Below are 12,495 nucleotides of genomic sequence, written 5' to 3' on the forward strand. Positions count from 1 at the left end.
ATGATGGATCAAGCCGCTTTCTCCCAAGTGCCGAAACGGAGGGGTTCGTCCTCCCTCTCTGCCTTCCATCCCTCCATCCATCTCATAGTGTTTCTGGGCCTATTCCACCATCGCCCTCCCTGGCAAAGACTGCGCCGTTTTGGGCTCGATTCTGCCCCTCACTGACTCAAGAAACCAGGCTACTCCTGCGACCATCACACGCAGACAAGGGTTTGAAGCACAGCCAGGCACACCAGTTACGGGCTTTTGTGTGCGACTAGCGCAGAGAGGTCTGCATCCGTCTTGTTTCTAGCTGATCTCAGACTCCCATGCTCAAGTCTAAGACCTTGACCGCCGGCTTGGGTCGTCTAATCCGTCACTATCAGCGTCTCAATCTGTTGCGCCTGTCCCTCCACTCGGGAAAGGACCTGGATCGATATTGTTCAAGGCTCACGTAACGAGGCACAGCCAATTTATTATTTCCTGATCAAAGACATCAGCTCACAGATCGAGCAGACAGAGCAGCCAGTGTGCGACAAACTGTTCATGATGAATTCTCCGCCGACGCACGTTCCACATCTGGATGCTACCGCAACACTCGCCTACGGGGCTACGGAGTGGGAGTGGGAGCGTCCCGTCGCGAAGCGGACGAGCTACGGCCGCTCCCACGTTGATACGCTGCAGGGACTGGGTCTGCCGAGTGACGACAGCGACTGGCGGACGGCTGCGGCGTCAATTCATGCCTTGATCGAACCTCCCTCACCGTCACTCGATCCAAAGATGGATGGTACAGATACTGTATCGGCACAAGTGTGTTCGGCGTGTGACCTCTAGTTGAGACCTCCATTACAACTGAGTCGGTGAGGTCATGGTGCCCCCCATCTCGTTCTCATCATCTCCCACACACACCCTTCACGTCGGAAGAAGGCCCGCGTGATTCGCCGACCAGACGGGCCGGAAGCGTCCAAGGTGACGCCTCCATCAAGGTGAGCACTTGTAGCTTTCATCGAGAGCTGAAGAGTGCATCTTATTACGAGATGGATGATGCAGAGTAATTTCAGCGTGGCGAACATTTTCAGCATGTCAAGCTTGGTTGTGCCTCGATTCACATGGCGAGTGTTCCCCTCGTCATTCAACGCCCGCCAACCTGCACGTCGCTCGCTCTAGGTCTTCTCGTTGCAAAAGGAAAGAGCGTCGCGGTCATGCCTCTGCTCTGCAAGTCATCGCTCACGCATGGCACAGCGCATGCGGGCTCAACTGGATGCCATTGGCTCCTCTGCGCAGTCATGCTCCTCTTTTTTGCGCGATTACCGCTCAAGATCGCGAAAAGGACGCGCATGAGGTTGAGAAAAACGCGTGTGAGACGCGTGCGACGCGTTAATGAAAAGCTGCATCACTTTGGCTCTAGCCAATAGAAGAACACCAAATGCTGGGTATAAGTGGGGAGGTCTGCAACCACTTCCGAGCATGGCCTGTGCGTGCATCAAGTGCCTGTCGCTCCGGCCGTGACAGGTCGATACAGTGTGTCGAGTTCTTGTTCTCACAGTCCAAAGTTGGAACAAGACGGCGGTTATCGGACTGGAGCCCTAGGTTGGCTAAGCCTGATCCCATGTTACAGAGGGCATGGATCCATTCGTCGACTATCCAGGTGAATGGGATCGTGTCGTGTCCTTGCTTCACCGATAGAATTGCGTCATCAGAACCACGCTGGCAGCTTGAGGAGTCATCATGAGCGTACACGTACACACGAACTGGACGGCATAATCTCGTCTTACAACCAGCTCCCTCGGTGTGTTGTCACTCCCTCAAGATGATGCAACACACTCCAATATGACCAATATTTCACTCACTCCCTCTTGACCAAGGCAAAACTACCGAGTTTTAGCCATAAATAGACTCGCTACGACTATCAACCCCTCCGAGACCCCTCAAGCCAGATGGATCCCTCCCCCGCCCTTCAGCAGGAATGCCACCTCTTGCACCACGGACCGCTCCCTTGCCCTTGACGGCTCACCCACATCAAGAGAAAAAAAAGCACATATTGAGAAACATAAACACAAAGACGCGCCTGAAACGGTGGCATGATAAATAACATGCCCCTCTTTTCAGCTCTTTGTCTCGATGTCTTCTCCCTGCTTTCGGCCGACTCCAGGCGTGGGGTCGGTCACTTTGTTCGCCTCCCTCTCTCCTTCAGGTCCCTCCCTCGGGTATTGGGTCTGGTTGTGCGTGCTATCTTGGGATCGATCTACGCTTAGTAGCGCCTTTCCCGCTGCGGGAAGCTTGATGAGGGAATCCAGGTCCACTTGTGGCCGAGCCCTTTGTTCGGCGGTCAAGGGTAAGCCCTGGGTTCTTTGACGATGCTGTTTCGACGGCGGTTCCGTAGAGTTATGTTGAATGACGACTGGCTTTTCTCGGCGCTTCTATACTTGGAAAATACAGCCAAGCTTCGACTTTGTATTAACTGATGAATGAACAAGACCATCCCACCTACGTAATGGTGTAGACTCAACTCGGATGGCTTGGTCTGGGCAGGGGCAGAAGGGCCGCCCTTGGTGTAAGCTCTTAGTAGAAGTTATGGATCCTGGTCTTTGAGTACATTGAGTCTTTTTTGTGTCTCGTGACCAACTCTTGTGTGTGTGGTTCCTTTGGTCTCGATCCTTGGGCATAGTCTGACTATTTGCATTGGCAGCTCTACTCCTTGGAACACCCCCTTGCATGACGAGTCTGTGTGTGTCTGCCAATCTAACCATCGTGATTACTGTGGCGGTTTCATTGCCAGACCATGTGTAGCTGACTGCACCTACTTCACAAGGCTTTCATGAACCAAGTTTCACATCGACTTACACGTAGGGTCAGTCCTCTTCACACTCTCGCTCTGATCCTTACCCTATACACGGCCCGCTTGAAGTTGGGGCCAATGTCGTAGATCTGACCAATACGCGGGGCTGGACTTCGCTGGAGACCACAATTTGTAGGTGGGGGGTAACGGGCGGTGAATTGAGAGGCGGGTATAGGATCGTTGCTGAAGGATGGAGGTCAATAGGTGAGCCTCCTTTATGTGGAAGCCATCGTAGTTCCTGCAAGGCGGGTTTAGTGCCAACGATGACCACATTGATACACAGTGGGTTTAACAAGGAGTGAAGGAGGGATACCAGCTTCAGCTATGTCCACACTTATAAGATCACGTTGAATGATGCTTCAACCATACATATACGTAGGATGTATATAGATATATATGTTCAGAGTCCCAAGATCCCATTCATCCTTGAGTCGAGATAGAGGCCCCAACAACCACCTCTCCTTCAACCCAGCGGACCTCCAACTGCACCCATCCATTGTTATCATACACCACCTTGGTCCTCAGAGTCCCCATGCAGTAGATGATACCTCACTCCAAGCATCACCAGCTGCAGACCATACACCCAATCTTCTCCCATTCATGACAGGCACTATATTATTACGTCGTGATTACATCCAAGCCGCGTCCCTCCCATAAACGCCAAACGCAAGAGCTTCATCATCCTTCGCCCTGTCAAAACTCTCCCGTTCCCATCATCACACGCCATGCAGAAAATGCCAGTCGCACCAGGGTCCCCTCATCGACACCTGGCTCCCCTCAACAGCCTCTCACCCCCAATCAGATTAGAATTCCCTGCTATACCACCTCTCAAAGTATCCAGAATTCCCAAGTTCCCCCCCTTTTTTAGTCTAAAAGCGGTATTTCCAACAAGACAAGGAGAGTAATGGGGGACAAGAAGTTGCGCCAGAAATGACAACTCCTGGAATCCAACCCTACACAAAAGCTCCCCCAGATGCAGTGATGCAGTGTATGAAAAGATATAACAGCGTCGTCGTCGAATGAACATGCCTTTGCTGCTGCTGATGCAAGGACGGACAGGAAAGAAAGAAAATGTAGGCCGATATGTGTCGTAAAGCCCGGCTTCCCAAGAATCAGAGTTGTTTTTGTTGTGAATTAGTCGTTTCCGCCATATCATGCATGGCCACGCCCCCTTTGAGCGGGCTCGGTTCCGTCCGGCTTCCCTCCCTCTACATCACCACACAGTCCTTGTCGTCCTTGTTGTTTTTCTGTATCTTGCCATTCCGTGGTGGAACAACATCCATCGGGGTTCCCTGGCCGCTTACAGCTGCCTGGATAATCGCCAGTCGCTGTCTGGCTCGCTCGTCTCCGGCATCAGCAGCCTTGACGTACCAAACGTTGGCTTCCAGGGCGTCGCGTCGACATCCAATGCCCATCTCGGTAAAGTATCCAACAGCGTATTGAGCCTTGACGTAGCCTAGGACCTTGTTAGTGACTGCAGCAACTCCATCTACGATTTCATGACATACCCAAATCTGCGGATCGACGCGCCCACTCGTAGGCCTCCTCCTCGTCCTTCTCCAAAATCGGAGGAGCACCAACCATGTACCAGGCGCACAATCCCATCATAGCACCAGCATGTCCTCGCTCAGCCGCGCCAGTGTAGAAGTGCACACTGAGTGCAGGATCGCGAGGGCAGTTGAGCAAACCGTGCTCATAGGCATCACCGAGACGGAAGTTGGCCTCGGGATGCCCCAGATCCGCAGCCTGTGTGAAGAGCTCCGCAGCGTGATTATCGTCCTTGAAGATATCTGCACCATAGCCGTTCTCGTACAAGCAACCGAGTTGATAGGGCGCCGAATTGTACTGCATGTCCGCAGCCTCACTGGCAAGCTTCATCCACTTGATACCCTCTCGATATCTCTTCTCTCCGAGGTCGCCGGATAGACAGGCCTTCCCCAGTCGTGTCATGGCACCAGGGTGACGCTTCGAAGCAGCCGAGCGTAAGAACTGCACAGCCTTGGCTGGATCTTTGCGGCAGCCCCAGCCAAACTCGTAACACAGCGCTGTTCGATATCCAGATTCGGCATGGCCGTGCTTCGCAGCCAGGACGAAGAGAGGGAAAGCTGAGTTGTAATCCTCCTTGCCCTTGTTGAAGAGTCCAGAGGCATAGCCGTCAGCCAGATAATACTGAGCAAAAGGATAACCAGCACTGGACAGGCGCTGGAGGATCTGCCGAGCCTCGCGAACCAGCTCATAAGGGGTTGAGACCGAGCCTTCGGCAGTCGGGCTATCGCGGCCCTTTTGCGGTTTCGGGCTGTTTTTGCGCATCTTGGGATCCGAGACATCCAGGCCTTGCTCCTGAGCGGTGGAGATCAGGAAGACGGCAAACGAGTATTGGATGGACAGGTCGTTGGTCTTTTTGACATTGGCACGGTACATGTCTAGAGTCTTTTGTGTGCTCAGGAGAGAGGCGTTGTTGCCAATGACTGTTCGGAGGTTCGAGTTGTCAGGAGTCAGGGGCGCCGGGCCTTGCTGGGGATATGGCGCATTGAGCAGCTCTGCATACGTTGACAGCCTTACATCAGGGGATTTACGTGCCTGCGAGCCACCCGGCATCAAACCAGGGGACCGGCCGCGACCGTCCGAGTAGATGGAGTAGGATGATTGCGGTCGAGGCATCGAAGTCCTCCTCAGGTTACTCGAACTTGGGGTCAAGTGGCGTCCAAGGTTGGAAGCACTCTCAGCCAGATCGGGAGTGGAATAGCTCCTCGACTCCTCATTGGGAACGCTCGATACACGCGGCGGAAAATCCTTCTGGTGGTGGTACTGAAACTGGGGGACAGACTGGTTCCCAGGCAGATTTCCTTCAATGATGGAGCTTTCTGGAGAGTCACCTATTGTTCGGGCTTCGGCATTCTCGTTGATGCCTGACAGGGAACTTGCACTCGTTGTTGCAGACGACTCGATCGAAGTTTGCTGCGGGTTTGTGCTTGCTGTCTCATCAGACTCGCGGCTGTTGCGGAACTGGTCTTGGTTGCGCACTCTGTCCGCAGGACTTATCTTGTTGTGCTCGTAACGCTCATGACTCGCCGTGTAAGTGGGAGACAGGTTCGACACGGCATTGGGACTCCTGGTTGGGCTAGACACGGCGGGTTGAGACTGGCGAGCAAAGGATGTATCAAGTGGCAGGGCCGGAGTCCTGTCGGCTCGTGGGGTTCCCTGAGCACCATCGTAGAAGTCCTGGGGGTCCTCCAACTCGGTCCTGAAGCCATGGGGCGGAGGTGGAGGAGCGGCATCTGGGGGAGAGGGGAGGGGATGGCGGGTGCGGTCGGCCAGCTCTAGCCGCGAGGCCTGTCGCTGAGCATGTTCGATGTCAGCGTTCGAGGGCTGTGCCCAGTTCTCGTCTTGAAAATTAACACGAACGGGGGAGACTGGGGCCTGGCGCAGTTGGGGGCCGTTGGCGAGGTTGAGATTTGGGACGCGAACGGGGCTTCGGGGTGCGTCGTCGCTTTGCCTCGAGTCCTGGTAGTTGGAAGTGGGCGACGCTGCAGTTGGGGGCGGTGAGGTGGTGACTGCAGCCATGGTTGCGTGTGAGAGTGAGGCTTTGGCAGTGCCAGGGCAGCCAAGCGTGAGGGTGAGAGCTTTTCGTCAAAACGAGTATCGAGGTGAAGGGGGTGGTTCGACAGCCTTGCGACGAAGCAGCGCTTGACGATGGTGGAGCACCCAGAATTACGGCGTCGAGACGGGGCGGGTGTTATTGCAGTGTCAACGGTCGTCGAAGCATCAGTCGCAGGGGGTCCAAGGCGCAAAGATTCGTGTCGGCGACGGACAGCAAAAGAGCAAAGACAAGAGCGAGCGTGGAGGAGAGGGTGGCCAGTGACACTTTAGTAGCCTAACAGCGATGGATGCTGGTGGAGGATATTTGGGTGGTTTGTCGGGGCCGGGCACCCGAAACGCGGCGACACAGCGGGGACAAGGGGGCGGGAGCTGCCTTTGGGAGGATGGATGGAGATGGGTATGAACGAGCGACAGGGGGTGGTTGAAGACGGGAGAAAACGACTGGACTGAACGGGAGGCTGAAATAAGGGTTGCCGCGTGGAGACGGAATGGGATACTCGATAGAAGAGTTTCTCTTGGTGTGTGAAGGAGGAGAGAAGAGAGGCAAGACAAGCCTAGAGTCGGACGAGAGTAAAAAAAAAAAAAATTCCAACTAATGGATGGGCTTGGGTCGAGGTGTGGTTGGGTGACGGCCGACGTCTTTTTTTGGGCGCTGCACTGTACCGTATCGAGGCCGTGGTGGTGGTGATGATGGCTCAGGACGGGATGGAGCCCACTGAAAGAATGGACGAGAGGGGACCTGGGGCCACCCGCTGCACGCCCGGTTCAGCGGTTATAGGTACCCAGGCTGTTATTGAGCCGTTCGTTTCTCAAAGACCCAATAAGCCGCCGTGGGATGCGGTTACTTTACCGTTGCAGACGTTCAGGCGCCAGACGGTGCAGGACGATGGACATGATTTAGTGGGGTTTGCTACTGGGCTTGCACCGCCATGACTCCAGCTCCGTCAACTAATGGAAGCTTTAAATCTCCGCAAGAAGCTACGGATACCTACGGTGCAATTCCATCATCGCCGACCCATGGACGGTCTGTGACAGGATACCAAGTTATTACTGGCAGTTCGATAGATATCCCTCACCGCGTCCAATCGTTCAATTGACGACACTCAGGGGGGCCCTCATGTCCATCACCAGGAACCTGCCTGCCTCCTCAGGTTCCTCCTACCTGGACCTGGAGCTGAACTCGCGAAATGGAAGGAGCAGGCAGGGATCCTGCAAAGTCACCGCCCCAACCCCACGAGGCAGATTCTCCTTGCAATGGACCCCAATGCCACCAACAGTCATGATCCTGGTCCTTCGCCATCATTCACTTCGGCTGCGAGTCTGTGCTCATTGAGAGTATATTCTCGCCCTCTTCTCAGCATTACAATGACAGGTATCTACAAAGCGAACCCGAGCCCTTCTACAAGTCAAAGAGGGCAGGCGACATGCGCATATGTGCCCACCCCCCTTTTTCCCTTCGGCATACGCGTCGAAACAGCAACCACCAGACAAGGGGCGGTAGAATAACAGAGGGCTCGGCATGACGAAATCTTGGTGCGGGAATGGCGCTGTCAATACTGGTCCGCTTATTTCTCCAGAAGCTCAAAGGAGAGGCGGAGAGGAAACGGCACTGAAACGACGACAACCACTGCGGCACACAACGTGCGAGCTTGTTCAGGCTGGAGAGGCGGCCAAACTCTTCTTGATGGTACGTTGCCCCCGTCATAGCCTGCTGGGATTAGCGCATTAGGCCAAGGGTCCAGGCCTAGTCCAGGCCACTGGGACGCTCTGCAAGAAACTGGCTGAGTTGCTTTCTGGGCTGCGCTAGTGCTTGTCCTGACCGCCAGGGCCTTCCATGAGGCCCGTCAGAGTTGACGACATCTTGCCCGCTCGCCATTCAGCATGGCGCCAAGCCCTCGATGTTTCATTTGCTTCAGACAGCCGCCATCACTTCAGCGCTTTGAGGAACCAGGCGTCCAGTCATTGCCCTCGAGTACCAATACACTGAGCCCCTATCAACGAAGCATGTGTCAACTCTAGCCGGGAAGCTCCGCATGTCTTTTGTCCATCAGCGGCAGATGTGGGATTAGAGAGATCAGCTAAGACCATACAACACAGCAACAGGCACGTTACACCACCAATGCATCACATCAGTCATCGTGATCGTCGACAAACTCCGACGATACAAGGGCCAGCTCCCTTCCATCTAGCGTTAGATCTCTCGACAACTCTCGCTTGTTGACGATCCCCAAAGCCTGTTTGACTACAAGTGTTACCCGTGCTGAATGGGACACCGCCAACTTTCATTCAGGCTTCTGATCAAGATGCAAGTCCATGCATGAAAAAGAGCAGATCCCTTGCCGAGCAGGGCTGAGCAACCTCCATGCCGTGGTCATTGTCGTAACCACAAACAACCTTCGGCTTCCCGGCCTCAGATCTAATAAATCGACAGCAGGCTACGCATGGGGCCAACCCCAAGTGGACTTGGCGCATCCAACTCTCGCCCGCATAATAAGACAGAATTGCTCGGGGGTTTCCATAATTGGCGTCGTTCGTCGGCTTCCTCGGCGGGTCGCATCTCATCTCGTCTGATGAGCCCGCGCCTCTTTGATGACCATACCGACGGAGTACCTGTCTGCTCACTTTATTGGGGGCCCCGCATTGTGTTGCTGGCGTCCAGCCGTGCTAATTAACAGTCACCATAGGTGGGCATCTCTTTTGACCCAGGACAAAAAGCAATAACGCCATCCAGGTGTGCATACGTGTGTGCTGGCGTTGCTTCCATTCTCTTTCAGCGTCCATATCGGACTCTTCGGCTCGCTTTCAAGCAGCCATCCTCGTATTACACAACCTAATGGCAAACTACAGAATCTGGAGTGCCTGTCGTCAACCACTCTTCTTTTAGCTCTAAAGACCCTGCATCTCTTAGCGAGCTCGCGCGTTCATCCTTGTAGTTGCTACGCGCCGTTGGCCGCTCGTCGGCTCTGGCGCCAAGTAACAATTTGAAACTGCCCCTCCAGGCCAGAGTGTTGAATTCGTACTCTGGAGGAAGTACTTGGTTAGCACTTGGTTAGAGTTGTCTTCATCCGGGAGCTTTTGATGTTCATCTTGTCAAGCCACCTGGACGGTAGCCTTTACACGTCACAGTCCCTGCCACGCCACAAACCCCATGAAGTATCAATTGTTTCGGCTGAGGATATTTTCAGCCTTGGGCTACCGAGTACATTAGCTCGGCTGGCCAGGGTTCCGAATGGTCAACCCTTCCCTCAGCTGAATTGGGGAAGGCTGCTCGGAGAGTTAACGGATTCCGAGTGTCCCTGTTGGGGCTCCAAGGCTCTGCGCTCACTTGCTCCGCTACGAGGGAGATTCCTTAATGACGGTTGACCCTAGGCAAGGCTGGCAGGGCGGCTATATTGATTTGGCCCAGTGGTCCCTCTCTGCTAATATGGGCTAGTGGAGCACACAACGCTGGGCGAGGGGGAGAAGAAGAATGGTCAAAGAAGCAACCAGTCGACTCTCTGATGCGACAGATGACGGAACTTCTAGCGCGAGTGGTTTCGCTCATGGCGGGCCGTCGACCGATCGGCCCCGCTGTTCATGACCAGGCTCCGGACTCTACTCCGGCGCCTCGATCGTCTCCACACCGGACTAACCGCTGCCCCAACTGGTAATGGCGTTTCTACCGTGTTGAATCAGGGGCATCTGCCGTCCTGTTTTGTTTGATTCTCGCCTTGCGCCGTCTTGGTTGATCCCAGGTTTGTATCACACTTGCACTAGAAAGTTGCCATGAGGTTTTAACTGTATTCTATCAGCCTGTGTCATCCCATCATATGTGGTCCCACTCTTGCTAGGATCATGCACTCTGAACACTGGGGAACCCCGCGGGATTCAAAGGTCTGACAGCGTCTGTTAACTAAGCTTTCGAGGTGGGCAGTCGCAGTGACCATATTGAGGCTGTGTGGGTGCTTGTTTGGCTGGCGTCACCGCCAATTTCTGACGTGTTGTTCTAGCTGGCGATCCCGCTCGTATCTGTCTCGGTTGGAGTTGCGAGACGATGCTCTTTGGTATGGCGGTGTCTTGCAGGTGCCCGTTATCCCTTTTATTATCTCTGACGGCGTCTTTATGTATTGCATATCCTCGCCGCGTGTAACCCATATTTGCTATAATTGGGTGAAAGTATAGACACAGGGTTCGGACTCTCATCAGGTGTTACTATCGTGTCTTCCGTTCAGTCCGATGGCTCAAGTACTCCCTTCAGAGTACCACCAACTCGCGGTCTGTCACCCCACCGAAAATCCCCGGACGTGTGGCACCTACAGTAATTGCACCGGCGGCTCGGACCTCCTCAATCTTGTCTCATCGCCAACCATGTGTACCTAGGTGTTGCAAATGATATATCAAACCCGAGCTACCCTGGACCACGATGTCACATCTTCCTGCCTTTTCTCTCTCCCTCTGTTTGTCATACCACTATAATGAAGTGGCTCATCCGGAGGTATGATAGTCTGTTCGTTGTTGATGAATAGACGGTCGGTCCTGGGGCAGGCCAGACAATTCGCAGAAGGCATCATTCGTCACTGTGGCCCTGTAACCCGCGGATCCTATTCAGATACTTTAATCTGAACTGCCTGTGAACAGTTCCCTACGCACAATAGCTTATCTGATTGCAAGGACAAGGTGGACTGGTTGCAGCCGCCATCTACCCTGACACAACGATGGTGGCATCATCGAGGTGTACTGGACTGGGTTGGTGTCTCGTACCTTTGACATGACATTGGCGGGTATGCGATTGGGCGGCCCTGCAAGAGACAGGTGAGAGTACAGAATTCAAGATCAACCCCTGGGCACACGCTGGGAGAAGCTGGCCACAAGATCAACGAAAACCAAGAGTCAATCGGCATCTCCGTGGATAAGATTGAAGGCCGGCCCCATCCCACCGCCTGAAGTATCCCTGGCCATCTCGAACCATGGTCTCGCGTGTAAATGAGAAGGGTTTACCGGCCGAGAACTGAGTACGTCATGAACAGAAAGACAACAGGCTCAGGCCCCAACACCGCTCAGTTCGAACATGGCTGGAGAGAGGCATCAGGGCAGCTGGAATGCAACGACACATGGAGATGAAAAAGTATCAACATGGGTTATCATCGTCCCTTGGTTGGTGGCCCTGGCTCACTTTGTCTGGTTAACCAGGGGAGAGTGGAGCAGCTAGGAGGGAATGGAGTCGACAAGCGAGATGGGAGCAGCAGGTTTACCCCTGTCCTCTGCACGACGACCTGTTCCTGCGGATGATGAGAAGCAGTTCGCATTCATGGCCAGGACAGATTTTGGCAGATGGCAATCAGTCATGAACATGTTGACCTCGTCAGGACTGGAAGCAAACTTGGCTGGACAAGCACGCACTACCGGTTTCCATCACACATCAACAAGACCAGACGTTGACGGTGGCGCGCTGAAAATAGCACTCGCTCCCGTCCGGATGAAAAGAGATGAAAAGGTACTGCACGAGTACTGGGCACAGCGATCTAATGATTCCAAAACCAATGAGGGCTTCCTCTTTTCAGAAAAGCCTGTCGCCATTGACCGCGTCTAGCCCCTTTGGTAGGGTATCCGGGGGGCAAACGACATGAGGGCGACTTGGATGGTACGAGCTCATGCACAAATTCCTTGGAATTTGATTGAGCTGCCGGGGCAACCGCATGCCACGCACCCACCCAAAAGATGCTGTAGCCCCTCGCTCCAGGCGAATTTCCAGGTCTTGTGCTTCCTCCGGTGCTGGACGGGGTTACAGACTCGGGCTATTTCCAGTTAGCGTCGTGATTTTTCGCTCTGCGGCCACGGGGAGGGCATCTCCTGATTGGTGCTTTGCATGCTCCATGCTCCCCCTTCAAGGATAACGGCCGCTGCTGGCCGTGCCTTCCTTCTGTGGAGGGTGCGAAAACATCCCAGGCCGTTGGTTGACTATTCCAAAGGTGGACATGCATCCCTTCTGTAGGAAGGACCCATTGATTGCTTGATTGATCTCTCCTCCCACTCTTTCTCGTCCACCACCTCCCGGACAACCTCGTCGCTGTCGTTGTCCGTCGTCCTTCGCTCTCGGA

General features: G+C 54.3%; 1 protein-coding gene across 1 annotated transcript; it reads right to left on the minus strand.

Annotated features, from left to right (window-relative positions):
• Positions 1 to 4,026: 4,026 nt before the first annotated feature.
• Positions 4,027 to 6,382, minus strand: LRP88_07939 (SEL1-like repeat protein; the record flags this gene model as incomplete). The annotated part of the gene is made up of 2 exons (XM_083244452.1): positions 4,027 to 4,274; positions 4,327 to 6,382. The coding sequence occupies 2 exons, from the start codon at positions 6,380 to 6,382 to the stop codon at positions 4,027 to 4,029; spliced, it is 2,304 nt and encodes a 767-aa protein (XP_083098946.1).
• Positions 6,383 to 12,495: the final 6,113 nt, after the last annotated feature.

The sequence above is a fragment of the Fusarium phalaenopsidis genome (genome assembly GCF_050370095.1).
Source record: "Fusarium phalaenopsidis strain FUZ10S chromosome Unknown contig_32302, whole genome shotgun sequence".
Lineage (NCBI taxonomy): Eukaryota > Fungi > Ascomycota > Sordariomycetes > Hypocreales > Nectriaceae > Fusarium > Fusarium phalaenopsidis.